Source organism: Podarcis pityusensis, assembly GCF_964106645.2.
Source record: "Podarcis pityusensis genome assembly, chromosome: 12".
Lineage (NCBI taxonomy): Eukaryota > Metazoa > Chordata > Lepidosauria > Squamata > Lacertidae > Podarcis > Podarcis pityusensis.
In genome coordinates, this window is record NC_138037.1 from 3,497,668 (window position 1) to 3,513,734 (window position 16,067).

Consider the following 16,067-nt stretch of genomic DNA (forward strand, 5'->3'; position numbering starts at 1 on the left):
GAGACCACAAGGGCCATCGAGTCCAACCCCCTGCCAAGCAGGAAACACCATCAGAGCACTCCTGACATATGGTTGTCAAGCCTCTGCTTAAAGACCTCCAAAGAAGGAGACTCCACCACACTCCTTGGCAGCAAATTCCACTGTCAAACAGCTCTTACTGTCAGGAAGTTCTTCCTAATGTTGAGGTGGAATCTTCTTTCTTGTAGTTTGGATCCATTGCTCCGTGTCCGCTTCTCTGGAGCAGCAGAAAACAACCTTTCTCCCTCCTCTATGTGACATCCTTTTATAGATTTGAACATGGCTATCATATCACCCCTTAACCTCCTCTTCTCCAGGCTAAACATGCCCAGCTCCCTTAGCCGTTCCTCGTAAGGCATCGTTTCCAGGCCTTTGACCATTTTGGTTGCCCTCCTCTGGACACGTTCCAGTTTGTCAGTGTCCTTCTTGAACTGTGGTGCCCAGAACTGGACACAGTACTCCAGGTGAGTTCTGACCAGAGCAGAATACAGTGGCACTATTACTTCCCTTGATCTAGATGCTATACTCCTATTGATGCAGCCCAGAATTGCATTGGCTTTTTTAGCTGCCGCGTCACACTGTTGGCTCATGTCAAGTTTGTGGTCAACCAAGACTCCTAGATCCTTTTCACATGTTTGCTGGTCTCAAAGCTGGTTCAGTTGTACCCACTCACTTTTACCAGGGATAAAGCCTTACTCACCCCCCTCCCGCCTAAGGCATCAGTGGGTGGGTGTGACTTTTCATTAATAATAATAATAATAATAATAATAATTTATTTATTTATACTCCGCCCATCTGGCTGGGTTTCCCCAGCCACTCTGGGCGGCTTTCAACAGAATATTAAAATACAATAGTCTATTAAACATTATAAGCTTCCCTAAACAGGGCTGCCTTCAGATGTCTTCTAAAAGTTATTAGATGTGTGCGAGACACAGACATCGCACCTTTGAGTTCTCTAGGCTTCAGTTGCCTTCTCTCAGAAGTGAAACCCCTGAATAAGAACAGGAATGCATGTGTGAATGTAAGGCTGCAGATGGCAGAAGAGAGTCAGGTTTCACACCTTCCTTTTCATGCTGTCAGCATTAGATTTAGAGTGGTGCAGGAGGTTTTCCCTCACAGTGCGCTGAGCTGAGGGGCGCAAACTAATAATAATAACAATAACAATAACAATAATAATAATTTAATAAATAATAAACATCTTTCCGCAGGGCCTGCAAGACAGAGCTGTTATGCCTGGTCTTTGGTTTGGACTCAGTCTGACCCTTATGTTTCCCTCCCCGTATGGCTTTGATCTATGGGCTACTGTTAAAATGAGGCTGCATTTTAAATTGCATTTTAATCCGCATTTTAATAAATTGGTTGTTGTTTCTTCCCCCCTATTATGTTTTTCTTGTAATTTTACTGGTGTTAGCCGCCCTGAGCCTGGCTCTGGCCAGGGAGGGTGGGGTATAATAATAATAATAATTATTATTATAGGTATCTACTGTAGCAAAATGAATTACTGTGCAAATAGGAAATATTAAGACCACCAGTATTTTGTTTTATTAGCTGTTGTGTGATGCTTCCCCAGTTTATTGCATTATTTCCATCTGGAGGGTTATTCTTGCACTATTGGGCAACAAAAGTGGGACAAAAAAATAAACTGAAACATTAGCATTATAAAAAGTTACAGGATGTTGTGTGACATTGTGTAGAAACAAAGACATGCGCTAATTGGAAATGAAACAATATATCCACCCCAAAAATCTTTGCAGGCACAAATATTATTGAAAATGCAGTTGTGTATTACCCCCCTGATACCACCATGAACACAATTCATCATGAGTGCACAATAAGAAGGGCATTCAGAGGGGGCACTGTGGTTATGGAGAGAGCTGAAGGACCAGGTGCGCAGCCTGGGAGTCATTTTGGACTCACAGCTGTCCATGGAGGCACAGGTCAAATCTGTGTCCAGGGCAGCTGTTTACCAGCTCCATCTGGTACGTAGGCTGAGATCCTATCTGCCCACGGACTGCCTCACCAGAGTAGTGCATGCTCTAGTTATCTCCCACTTGGACTACTGCAATGCGCTCTATGTGGGGCTACCTTTGAAGATGACCCGGAAACTACAACTAATCCAGAATGCGGCAGCTAGACTGGTGACTGGGAGCGGCTGCCGAGACCACATAACACCGGTCTTGAAAGACCTAATTGGCTCCCAGTACGTTTCCGAGCACAATTCAAAGTGTTGGTGCTGACCTTGAAAGCCCTAAACGGCCTCGGTCCAGTATATCTGAAAGAGCATCTTCACCCCCATTGTTCTACCCGGACACTGAGGTCCAGCGCCGAGGGCCTTCTGGCGGTTCCCTCACTGCGAGAAGCCAAGTTACAGGAAACCAGCCTTCTCGGTGGTGGCACCCGCCCTGTGGAACGCCCTCCCATCAGGTGTCAAAGAGAACAACAACTACCAAACTTTTAGAAGACATCTGAAGGCAGCCCTGTTTAGGGAAGATTTTAATGTTTGATGTGTTACAGTATTTTAATATTTTTTTGGAAGCCGCCCAGAGTGGCTGGGGAAGCCCAGCCAGATGGGCGGGGTATAAATAATAAATTATTATTATTATTATTATTATTATTATTATTATTAGCTGTCTTGGAACCGTTCTTGAGAGCATTCTGATTTTTTTATTTTTTTCTCTTTGTTTTCCTTTCAAGAGTGCATAATGGAGCCGGATGAGGAAGTGAACGAAAATTTAAGAATGCAGCTTAAGGCTCTCCAGGAACAGCAGCAGAAGAGGATGCAGAACCTGATGGAGAAGAAGAAAGAAAAACAACAACAGAGCGTGAAACAAAGCGAAAAGGGCAGTCCAGAGGAAGCCTTTGGGGTCCAAGATGATCTCGGCTTATACACCGTGGGCAGTGAGATGTCTAAGGAGGACATTAGCAAAAGGTATTCATCAGGGAAATGTCAAAGGATGCGCTGGACGTTTGGGTGCAACTCAGCTTGCAGAAGAATGGTTGCATGGGGTTAAAACACATAGAATGGGGAACCTCCAGCTTCCCAGACTATCCCTGTATGTTAAACCTCTTGAGGTGACCTTCTTATCTCTCTGCTGTGGAGCTAGAGCAGGGACCCCCAGGACTGTCCCTCCAGGCCCCTCTACCCAGCCTTCGGACTCTTCCCAGACCACACCAACTCACCAGTCCTGCTTCCTGCCTTTCCTCAAGTGTTTTTCTCTGTCTGGGACATAGTTTATAACTGTTCTGATAGATAGATCGATAGATGATGGTAATAATAATAATAATAATAATTATTATTATTATTATTATTATTATTATTTATTTATACCCCGCCCTCCCCAGCCAAGGCCGGGCTCAGAGCGGCTTACAAGCAATAATAAAAACAAGATGAATGATTACAACTTAAAAATAAAAATAAAATACAACATTAAAATAATGGAACATTAAAATATTAAAATGTAGCCTCATCGCAGGATGAGAAGGAAAAGAAAAAAAGAAAGAGAGGGAGGGAGGGAATCAAATTGGCTCCAAGCCAAAGGCCAGGTGGAACAACTCTGTCTTACAGGCCCTGCGGAAAGAAATCAGATCGCGCAGGGCCCTGGTCTCATGAGACAGAGCGTTCCACCAGGCCGGGGCCATCACTGAAAAGGCCCTGGCTCTGGTTGAAGCCAATCTAACTTCCTTAGGGCCTGGGACCACTAGGGTGTTGTTATTTATGGACCTTGAGGCTCTCCGTGGGGCATACCAGGAGAGGCGGTCCCGTAGGTACGAGGGTCCTAGGCCGTGATAGATAGATAGATAGATAATTTATTCCGGTCGGAGACCAGCTTATAAAACCCACTTGGGGGTACAATCCCAGAAGGAAAACAAACATTTAAAACAATGTACAGTGGTACCTCGGGTTAAGTACTTAATTCATTCCGGAGGTCCGTTCTTAACCTGAAACTGTTCTTAACCTGAAGCACCACTTTAGCTAATGGGGCCTCCTGCTGCTGCCGCGCCGCCGGAGCACGATTTCTGTTCTCATCCTGAAGCAAAGTTCTTAACCTGAAGCACTATTTCTGGGTTAGTGGAGTCTGTAACCTGAAGCGTATGTAACCTGAAGTGTATGTAACCCGAGGTACCACTGTACAACAATAAATTTAAAATTTATATATTTTCCCCCAATTTTTTTTTATTTGTTTTCACATTTATCACAGAAAAAAGAAAAAAGAAAAACATTACAAAACACAAAAATAAATAAAAAGACATAAACAATATTACTTCCAGTCCCTAATTTCATTACATTGATAACACACTTCCTCAAATCCCCTCTAACTGAATGTCATTATATCACCTTAAAAAAAATCCTTCCAGTAGCACCTTTAAGACCAACTAAGTTAGTTCTTGGTATGAGCTTTCGTGTGCAAGCACACTTCTTCAGATACACTGAAACAGAAGTTGCCAGATCCTTCTATATAGTGAGAAGGTGGGGAGGGGTATTACTCAGAAGGGTGGTGGGAATGGGAGATAGGCAGATAGCTGGGATGAGCCTGCTGACGACTCTTAACGACTGTAATGGGTCTTACAGGAAAAGGCAAGGGGTGAGAAGGTGAGAAATGGCTTAGTCATGTATAATGGGATAAGAATCCAATGTCTTTGTTCAAACCAGGTTTCTCCATGGTTTTAAGTTTGGTAATGAGTTGCAATTCAGCAGCTTCTCTTTCCAGTCTATTTCTGAAATTCCTTTGTAGTAAAACAGCTACTTTGAGATCTTGTATAGAATGTCCTGGGAGATTAAAGTGTTCTCCTACTGGTTTCTCTGTTTTGTGATTCTTGATGTCAGATTTATGTCCATTTATTCTTTGGCGTAAGGTTTGGCCTGTTTGTCCAATATAGAGAGCTGAAGGACACTGTTGGCATTTGATGCCATACACAATGTTAGATGATGAGCAATTGAATAGTCCCGAGATGGTATGTGTGATGTTGTTGGGGCCAGTAATGGTGTTGTCCGGGTGTATGTGGCAGCAAAGTTGGCATCTGGGTTTATTGCAGGCTCTGGTGCCAGTGTCCGTGTTAAGTCTGGTTGTAGTATTATTGTGGGTTAGGAGTTGTTTAAGATTGGGTGGCTGTCTGTAGGCAATGAAAGGTCTTCCTCCCAGAGCTTGAGAAAGAGAACTGTCATTGTCCAGGAGAGGTTGTAGATCTCTGATGATGCGTTGTACAGTTTTAACTTGGGAGCTGTATGTGATGACTAGAGGTGTTCTGTTATTTTCTTTTTTGGGTCTGTCTTGCAGCAAGTTCTCTCTGGGTATAAGTCTGGCTCTGTTGATCTGTTGTCTAACTTCGTCTGCTGGGTATTTTAGTTCTGAAAAGGTTTGCTGTAGATCTCTTAGGTGAGAGTCTCTGTCTGTAGAATTGGAACAGATGCGGCTGTAACGTAGTGCCTGGCTATATACAATGGACTGTTTGGTATGTTTGGGACACTGGCACCAGAGCCTGCAATAAACCCAGATGCCAACTTTGCTGCCACATACACCCGGACAACACCATTACTGGCCCCAACAACATCACACATACCATCTCGGGACTATTCAATTGCTCATCATCTAACATTGTGTATGGCATCAAATGCCAACAGTGTCCTTCAGCTCTCTATATTGGACAAACAGGCCAAACCTTACGCCAAAGAATAAATGGACATAAATCTGACATCAAGAATCACAAAACAGAGAAACCAGTAGGAGAACACTTTAATCTCCCAGGACATTCTATACAAGATCTCAAAGTAGCTGTTTTACTACAAAGGAATTTCAGAAATAGACTGGAAAGAGAAGCTGCTGAATTGCAACTCATTACCAAACTTAAAACCATGGAGAAACCTGGTTTGAACAAAGACATTGGATTCTTATCCCATTATACATGACTAAGCCATTTCTCACCTTCTCACCCCTTGCCTTTTCCTGTAAGACCCATTACAGTCGTTAAGAGTCGTCAGCAGGCTCATCCCAGCTATCTGCCTATCTCCCATTCCCACCACCCTTCTGAGTAATACCCCTCCCCACCTTCTCACTATATAGAAGGATCTGGCAACTTCTGTTTCAGTGTATCTGAAGAAGTGTGCTTGCACACGAAAGCTCATACCAAGAACTAACTTAGTTGGTCTTAAAGGTGCTACTGGAAGGATTTTTTTTATTTTGATTATGGCAGACCAACACGGCTACCTATCTGTAATTATATCACCTGTTTAGCAGTTATCCAAATTCGTATTTCTAATAGTATTAACTTCTTTCATTTACTAACCTTTTCTCATTTATTAATATTCTAATCCTTAATCTTTATTAACAACATATTCTTAATCTACCCCTAAACCTATTTATTACTCTTTATCGTATATTACAATATTTAGCTAAATATTCTTTAAATTTATTCCAGTCCTCTTGTGTCTCCTCTTTTTTCTGGCCACAGATTCTTGCGTGACCAGGTCAGCCAGCTCCAAAAAGTCCATCACTAAATTTAAAATTTATAAATGCGATAAGCGTATAGACACTTAAAACTTTAAGATAAGCTGCCGCAGAGAGATGACCCAGAGTCACCCATGGAACTGAGTCTGGGGATTTTCTTAACGAACTAGTTTGGGTCAGGGGATGGTCTGTGCCTACAGATCTGTACACAGAATCTGGCGACCATCCGGGTCGTCTTACGATCTTTGCCTAACAGGAAAAGGTCAAATTTTTGCTTTTCCGGGAGGTCAGCAAGCCTCACCAGCAGGGGATCAATGGTCTCACTACGTGCCTCTTCATAAAAGGTACATCTAAAGAACAACTGCTCTGGGCTTCCTATCTCCCCCAATGAACAGGCGCAAAGTCTCTGAGCATATGGGACTTTTTAAAAGGATCCTTCCAGGACCGGCGAGGGCAGAGCCAAGCTTCTGGCGAGTGTAAAGGCCCTTCTTGCATTTTTGGATACGAGAAAGAAGAGATATGCTGCCGGTGTGGCTATATCTCTCTCGATTTCTCCAGTTTTATAGTCGGGGCACCTTGGGCAGTCCTGTTGTCTCCCGGTGTCTATGATTCTTTGCCTGACCGTAGCTTTTGCCTGGCCCAACCCCAGACTTAGAAGGGCTTGAGGGGCAAAACCCAGTTTCTGAAGGGTGTTCAATGGTCTCACTACGTGCCTCTTCATAAAAGGGACATCTAAAGAAAAAGTGCCCTGGGCTTCCTATCTACCCCAATAGCTGTTCTATATTTTCTGCCCCCGCCCCCCAGGTTACTTGAAAATGAAAACGACCAGCTCCAGCAGCAGCTTCGAGAGACTGTAGATGAAAACGGCAGGCTGCACAAGGTGCTCAAGGAGCGGGACTTTGAAATCAAGCAGCTGCACAAGAAGATTGAGGAAGAGAGGCTGGCGCTGCTGGGTAAATGGAAATGCTTTGCATACACCTGCCATTGTCTGTGTGATCTATTTGCAGGCTCCCTCGCCTTCTATCAGGGCCCGGCCCACCCATGAGGCAAAGTGAGGTGACCGCCTCAGGCGGCAGGATCCACAGGGCTAGCGGATCTGGCCTCCAAGGCCATTGCATCACCCACTGTCGCTGCTTCTTTCCGTAGGGACCTCGGGCGTCCCGGGAGACGTGGCGGCCACAAAAATAGTGGAATTGGCGAAGCAGAACCGGCACATGACTGCGGAGGTTGAGAAGGAGAAAACCAAAGTGAAGCAGCTGAACAACAGAATCAAGGAGCTGGAAAAAGAGGTGAGGCCTCTGTTTCTGCTGAGAAGGATAATAATAATAATAATAATAATAATAATAATAATAATAATACAGTGGTACATCGGGTTACATACGCTTCAGGTTACATACGCTTCAGGTTACAGACTCCGCTGACCCAGAAATAGTGCTTCAGGTTAAGAACTTTGCTTCAGGATGAGAACAGAAATCGTGCTCCGGCGGTGCGGCAGCAGCAGGAGGCCCCATTAGCTAAAGTGGTGCTTCAGGTTAAGAACAGTTTCAGGTTAAGTACGGACCTCCGGAATGAATTAAGTACGTAACCAGAGGTACCACTGTAATAATTTATTATTTATACCCCGCCCATCTGGCTGGGTTTCCCCAGCCACTCTGGGCGGCTTCCAACAAAGTATTAAAATACAATAGTCTGTTAAACCTTATAAGCTTCCCTAAACAGGGCTGCCTTCAGATGTCTTCTAAATGTCAGGTAGTTGTTCTTCTCTTTGACATCTGGTGGGAGGGTGTTCCACAGGGTGGGTGCCACCACCGAGAAGGCCCTCTGCCTGGTTCCCTGTAGCTTTGCTTCTCGCAGGGAGGGAACCGCCAGAAGGCCCTGGCGCTGGACCTCAGTGCATATGCCGTCGCCTCGCCTCCTCCCTGTCTCCTCACTCAGCAGGCAGCTAGGATCTTGCCCGTGGTTTCATTTTGATCCCCTTTGCTGCTAACCCGTTTCCTATTGCCTCCCTGGTGAAATACCTCACCTTCGAGCCTCTGTCCATTCTCCTTTTTTTTTAAAGGTTTTAGTGAATAAATCAAACAAATCAATACAGCAGAGACAATAAAAATACAAAACAAAGGGCAGTACTATATCTGGTGGGAACTTAATATGATGTACTTAAGACCATAAGCTCATACCAATAACAAACTGAGTTGGTCACTAAGGTGCTACTGGAAGGAGTTTTTTTATTTTGTTTCAACTACGGCAGACCAACACGGCTACCTATTTACAGGACCGCCTCTCCTGGTCTGCCCCACAGAAGACCTTAAGATCCATGAACAACCATAGTTTAGAGGTCCCGGGCCCTAAGGAAGTCAGACTATCCTCCACCAGGGCCAGGGCCTTTTCAGTGATGGCTCCGACCTGGTGGAATGCTTTGTCCCATGAGACCAGGGCCCTGCAGGATTTAACCTCCTTCCGTCGGGCCTGTAAGACAGACCTATTCCGCCTGGCCTTTGATTTGAATTCAGCCTGATCTCTTATTTCCCTTCCCTTCCTTCCCCCTCCCCTTTTATGAAGATCACCAGCTCTGAGACCCCACAGCTAATTCTCCCCTGGCCTCCTCGCTGGCCCAAGTAGGACTAATTTAGTCAGCTAGCCCTAGGGATTATCTAATGCTTATTAGATGGATTTCCCCGAAATTGATTTCTGAACTTTGAATTTTATTGTTATTCATGTTTTTATATTGTATTGTATGCTGCTTTTACAATTAAGTGTTTTAAATTTGTTGTTAGCCGCCCTGAGCCCAGTTTTCTGAACCAGGAAGGGAAGGCTATAAATAAAAATTTATCATAATTATGATTACCTGCCTGTAACTTTTCTCCTTGATCTGCTTTGTAGTTGCACTGTAAAGCTGGCATTTATCTAATTGTGTGTATATATGTGTGTGTGTATTCTAGTTACAATTGTCATCTCTCAAGCCGCAGTCACTTGAGGAGAAAGACAGTCAGCCTGTTCGTAAGGCGACAGAAGTGCCTCTGGTAAGAATGAATCACTCTGTGTTCTCAACGTAGTAGCGATAAGGCTTTTAAAGCAGGACTGGGGAATCTAATGTATGGTTACCAGATTGTTTTCAATGAATCCGGGGACCCCTTTTTTTTTTTTAAGCTGAGTAGCAACAGGGAGTCAGTAGTGGGGAATGGTGAGGCAAAAGACACAAGCACACATACATATTGTATAAAGGTGCAAAGCCCTTCTTTCGCACCCTGTGAAACATAAATGCGCAGTTTTTTTAAAACTGAAAACGGTGCACTGCGCGCCTGTGACTCCCAAGCCTCCCCCGATCTCCTGCCCAATTCCTCCTTTGTACTGACTGATCGGGGGAGGCTTGGGAGTCCTGGGCGGGAGGCCGTTGCCCAGTTTTTTTTAAAAAAAACCTGTACACATTTATGTTTCACGGGGTGCAAAAGAAGGGCTTTGCAGCTTGCCTGGCAGAGAAACCATGCGCCTTGCACCCCTCCTGGGCAGCGTCCGCTCACCTGTGACTCCCGAGCCTCCCCCGATCTGTCAAAACAAAGGGGGAAGGGGGCAGGAGGTCTGTGCCGCCGGACGTCCCCGGTTCCCCTTCGGCAGTGGCGGCGGCAGTGAGCAGCTCCTGAAGCCAGCCAGAGCCAACTGGGCTACCAGGTTGGCTCTGGGCTGCTGAGGCTGCCACTGCCACATTTCCAGGGGACAGATTTGCAAATCTGGGGACATTCCAGGGACGGAATTTGTCCGGGGACAGGTTTGCAAATCCAGGGACTGTCCCTGGGAACTGGGGATGTCTTGTAATCCTAATCTAATCTAATCCAGGCGTTTCAATGGTAGTGCATCTGCCTTTGGGATTTTCCCCAGACCACACTCCCAAGCCCCACCCCTCACTGATTTACTTCCCCCCCTCCTTGAGCATCCCCCCCCCCCCGGCTGGAATGTGACCTTGAGCTCTGATAACATTCCTCTTCAACCCGGCCTTTGGCGGATGAATATCCTACTGCCTTTCAAATATGCTTGTGGGAAGGAGCGTTAATAATAATAATAATTTTTATTTATACCCCGCCCTCCCCAGCCAAGGCCGGGCTCAGGGCGGCTCACAAGCAATAATAAAAACAAGTTGAATGAATACAACTTAAAAACAAGATTAAAATACAACATTAAAATATTGAAACGTTAAAATATTAAAATGCAGCCTCATCACAGGAGGAGAAAGGAAAAAGAAAGAGGGGGAGGGAATCAAATTGGCTCCAAGCCAAAGGCCAGGTGCAACAACTCTGTCTTACAGGCCCTGCGGAAAGAAATCAGATCCTGCAGGGCCCTGGTCTCATAAGGCAGAGCGTTCCACCAAGTTGGAGCCAGTGTTGAAAAGGCCCTGGCTCTGGTTGAGGCTAATCTAACTTCCTGTTTTAACTTTTAATTTTGTGTTTTTATCTTGTGAACTACCCTGAGATAGAATCATAGAATCTTAAGAGTTGGAATAGTCCAACCCCCTGCAATGCAGGGATCTCAGCTAAAGCATCCATGACTGATGGCTATCCAACCTCTGCTTTAACACCTCCAAGGAGGGAGAGTTCACCACCTTTCATGGTGGATCTTCAGATATAATTGGTGGCGTATAAATGTAAATACAGTGGCACCTCAGAAGTCGAACCAAATTCATACCGGAAGTCCGTTCGACTTCCGAAAACATTCGGAAACCAAGACGCAGCTTCTGATTGGCTGCAGGAAGCTCCTGCAGCCAACCGGAAGCCGTGTCGGACGTTCGGGTTCCAAAAAACGTTTGCAAACCAGAACACTCACTTCTGGGTTTGCGGCATTTGGGAGCCAAAAGGTTCGACTCGCAAGGCGTTCGGGATCCGAGGTCCGACTGTAAATAAATAAACAATGCCTTGTAACGTGCCATTTGTTCTTTATCTGTACTAATGGAAAAACACCTCTTCCTCTTGAATCTCAAGAGCCCAGAGATGAAAGCCTTGCAAGAAAAGTTAACAGCAGCCAACTTCAAAGTGTCTGAATTTCGCAACCAGCTCCAGACCACAAAGCAGGAGCTGAAGATGACACAGAAGGTAGGGTCTTCTGTTAGTTTGAATTTCTTAGTGCAGTAAGTATTGATCTGATGTGTAGAGATTCCATAACTCTAAGCATCCCATTGCTTTTTCCCACTAGAGATGTTCATGATGCTTGGGCCTAACAGTTACGGACATCCAACAAGCAATTCAAATCAGTGAGGTCACCCTCATTGACCCACCCCTAAGGTCACTTTCAGGGTATACATTATCTGCCAGTATTAGTTGTCCTCTCCTTGAACATGGGGACGCGGGTGGTGCTGTGCGTTAAACCACAGAGCCTAGGACTTGCTGATCAGAAGGTCAGCGATTCGAATCCACGCCACAGGGTGAGCTCCCGTTGCTCGGTCCCTGCTCCTGCCAACCTAGCATTTTGAAAGCAAGTAGATAAATAGGTACCACTCCAGCAGGAAGGTAAACGGCGTTTCCGTGCGCTGCTCTGGTTCGCCAGAAGCGGCTTAGTCATACTGGCCACATGACCCGGAAGCTGTACGCCGGCTCCCTCGGCCAATAAAGTGAGATGAGCACCACAACCCCAGAGTTGGCCACGACTGGACCTAATGGTCAGGGGTCCCTTTACCTTTACCTTGAACACTGGAGGTGTCCTGGGCTGGTTTAGTGACGTATGTGGCAGCAGGAGCTGAAGAAACAGAACAGCTGTCCTGGGGCAGCAGGTACTTCAGATTTTTCTGGAGTGACTTTGCCTCAGTTGTGTTCCTGGGTTGTTTGTAGCAGCCTGGCAAAACGACTCACAAAACTGCTGTGTGAAAATGCCATTTCAATTATTTTAACAGAAAAATGGAGTATAAATAATAAGCTTTAAAAACATGGAGCCAGAAGCTAATTGGGCTCCTCTTATGGTCTTAAGAAAGATTTTGGAAAAGGCACTTTCTGCAACACATTAGCTAAGAACTTGAACCTGGGTTTGCTTATTTTCTCCTCCTGCCTGGTCCATTTTCCTTTTGTGTCGTGTCTTTTTCGATTGTCAGCCTGATAGCAGGGACTGTCCTTTACACACACACACACAAAATATATTTTTAGGCTGCTTTGAGGACCTTTATTTCGCTGAAGAGCAAGATTTTTTTAAAAGGTTAAATAAAATAACTGATAAATCGAAACTTTCAGCACAAAAGATTTTCCATGACATAATTACGTTCTGTATCTGGTTTTCAGCTTTTAGCCAATGAAGTTGGAGAGGACGTCAACATTCAAAATCTGTTGTCCACCCCTGGCACCTGGCGTGGGCGGGCTCAGCAGATTCTGATCCTGCAAGGGAAAGTGAGTCAATTGTCTTTGTTCCCCCGCTCTTCCGAACATTGCATGGCAGAGTCGGACCTATTATTGCAGAATTTCACCAGGCCATTTGCACACGCAGCTCTGGTCCGTTGTCAGTCGATTAGCAGGGTTGCAGAGCGCATGCCTTGCATGCAAAAAGTTCCCCGTTCAATCCCTGGTAGGTATCTCCAGGTAGGTCTGAGAGGCACCCTCCTCCGAAACTTTGGATAGCAGGTGCCTGTTGTAAATTCTGTTACACCAGGTGGATCAAGACAGATCCTTCTATTTCCATGCTTGCTGATCGGATTCTTAGTGGGACCCCCTCCTACCCAAATAATTCAATATCTTCTCAATCCAATCCTCCTTTTTCTCACTGACCTTAAACCCTTTCATTCTGTGTATCTTCACAGTTGTTGTTGTTGTTGTTGTTTAGTCATGTCTGACTCTTTGTGACCCCATGGACCAGAGCACGCCAGGCACTCCTGTCTTCCACTGCCTCCTGCAGTTTGGTCAGACTCATGCTTCGAGAACACTGTCCAACCATCTCGTCCTCTGTCGTCCCCTTCTCCTTGTGCCCTCCATCTTTCCCAACATCAGGGTCTTTTCCAGGGTGTCTTCTCTTCTCCTGAGGTGGCCAAAGTCTTGGAGCCTCAGCTTCAGGATCTGTCCTTCCAGGGAGCACTCAGGGCTGATTTCCTTAAGAGTGGATAGGTTTGATCTTCTTGCAGTCCATGAGACTCCCAAGAGTCTCTCAAGAGTCTTCATATCTTGAAGACTCATATCTTGAAGACTTCATATCTAGAAGATATCATATCTGTGAATATCTTCACAGTTAGATATTCTAAAATTATAATATTTTTTTCAGTTTCCCCCTCCATTGGTTCACCCCTAGCTCTTCTGCGTTTTTCCAGTTACTCGCTCTAACCTGTCTGGCTGCAATTACCGTCAATTTTACCCATTTACATTCCTCTTTTGTTTTTAACTCAGTGCTACTCAGGCTAAGAGAGCCAGTTTGGGGTAATTAAAAGGTTAAAAGTTAAATAACCATGTGGAGGGTGGAGGGTTAATGTATATAGAATTGTACATGTGGTTGAATTGAATACAGCGGTGCCTCGCAAGACGAAATTAATCCGTTACGCGAGTCTCTTCGTCTTGCGGTTTTTTCGTCTTGCGAAGCACGGCTATTAGCGGCTTAGCGGCTTAGCGGCTATTAACGGCTTAGCGGCTTAGCAGCTATTAACGGCTTAGCGGCTTAGCGGCTATTAACGGCTTAGCAGCTTTCAGAAAAAGGAAACAAACTCGCAAGAACTCGCAAGACGTTTCGTCTTGCGAAGCAAGCCCATAGGAAATTCGTCTTGCGAAGCGACTCAAAAAACGGAAAACCCTTTCGTCTAGCGAGTTTTTCGTCTTGCGAGGCATTCGTCTTGCGGGGCACCACTGTATGTTATTATTGATTAAGTATACCCAATGTATCAGCCTGCATGGGGGGTGTCACTGTATGTGTTTTGGCTGTTGGTAATAATAACAATATATAGGGACCCGGGTGGCGCTGTGGGTAAAAGCCTCAGCGCCTAGGACTTGCCGATCGTATGGTCGGCGGTTTGAATCCCCGCGGCGGGGTGAGCTCCCGTCGTTCGGTCCCAGCTCCTGCCCACCTAGCTGTTCGAAAGCACCCCTAAGTGCAAGTAGATAAATAGGTACCGCTTTATAGCGGGAAGGTAAACGGCGTTTCCGTGTGCTGCGCTGGCTCGCCAGAGCAGCTTCGTCACGCTGGCCACGTGACCCGGAAGTGTCTTCGGACAGCGTGGCCCCCGGCCTCTTAAGTGAGATGGGCGCACAACCCTAGAGTCTGTCAAGACTGGCCCGTACGGGCAGGGGTACCTTTACCTTTAATAATAACAATAACATAGTGGGACCCTCTCCCACCCCTTTTGCACTCCTCCCATGTCAACACTGACATACACTGTTATATTAATTAATAAGTGGAGCAGTTTTCGCACAGCTAAGCAACACTTGCAATGGTGCACATTTTCCACTTCCTCCCTCAGGTCCGGGATCTAGAGAACCAGCTGGGCCACAGCAGAAGCCGGTTGTCTGAGAGCAGCACTGAGGAAGAGGCTGTAAGCCTGGCGGACTCGAGGAAGACGTCTGCCTCAAAAAAGAACCTGCAGAGGATTCGTAGCTTGGAAAAAGAAAAGAAAGAAGCTCTAGAGGTGAGGAAGGGCTGAGAACCTTTTTGCAGGAGCCAGGGGAGCTCAGATCTGAGGCCTGGGCTTCCTGACTGTATGTATGTATCTCAAATATATTAGAAAGTTATTCCAGTCTTTAAAAAACACTTGGTCTTCCTGATTTCTGATCTTTCCCATCAGTCTTGCCATTTCTGCATATTCCTATCTATATCTATATCTATATCTATATCTATATCTATATCTATCTCTATCTCTATCTCTATCTCTATCTCTATCTCTATCTCTATCTCTATCTCTATCTCTATCTATATATAAAAGTTTTTTAACATATCATTTTCAACAGTAATTAAACATACTTTTACATCTTATTCAATTTTTTTGACATCCATCAATCCTGTCTGAAAATTTTCCAATCTAATCTCTTAGTATGCATTTCTTATTTTCCCTATTACATTTCAAACTCATAACCAATATCTCTATCTTTTTCTACTTTGTAACACTTCGTATATTTCTCCTTACAAAACTTCTTGTAGTCCTACTAGCGTAATTTGTTGATTACAGTTGCTCTTCAAATAATTCATATACTTCTTCCAATCTTCTGTCAATCTCTGGCCCCGCAGGTTTTGAATTCTTCCTGTCATTTTGTCCAATTCTGCACAGTCCATTAATTTCGTCTGCCGTTCTACTTTCATCAGAATTTCTTCTTGTTTCCATTTCTGGGCTAACAATACTCTTGCCGCAGTTGTTGCATACAAAAACAATTTAACATCTTGCCTATTAATGTCCTGACCTATAATACCAAGTGAAAATGCTTCTGGTTTTTAAAAAAATGTATATTTCAACATCTTTTTCATCTCATTATTTATCATTTCCCAGAAGTCCTTTACTTTTTTACATTCCCACCACATATGATAAAATGTTCCTTCTTTTTATGCCATTTCTGCTTATTCCATCAGCTTAGTCTGTCACTCTTTTCTGGTTGGCACTTCTTCTTTCCACAGTCTTTTATTTTTAACAAAAGTTATCTTAAACATTTTCCCCCAACTCATCATATATCATTTCCC

The 16,067-nt window shown here is 44.8% G+C and overlaps 1 protein-coding gene and 1 long non-coding RNA gene across 2 annotated transcripts in view; both read left to right on the top strand.

Moving 5' to 3' along the window:
* Positions 1-16,067, top strand: part of LOC308459232 — a 216,915-nt gene that overhangs the window by 88,220 nt on the left and 112,628 nt on the right. The window lies entirely within an intron of this gene.
* CCDC13 (coiled-coil domain containing 13) overlaps positions 1-16,067 on the top strand; it is a 33,329-nt gene that overhangs the window by 1,314 nt on the left and 15,948 nt on the right. The window contains 7 exon segments of the mRNA XM_080974063.1: positions 2,713-2,947; positions 7,266-7,414; positions 7,608-7,750; positions 9,401-9,481; positions 11,429-11,539; positions 12,713-12,817; positions 14,863-15,027. Coding sequence (XP_080830189.1) covers positions 2,713-2,947; positions 7,266-7,414; positions 7,608-7,750; positions 9,401-9,481; positions 11,429-11,539; positions 12,713-12,817; positions 14,863-15,027 — 989 coding nt within the window.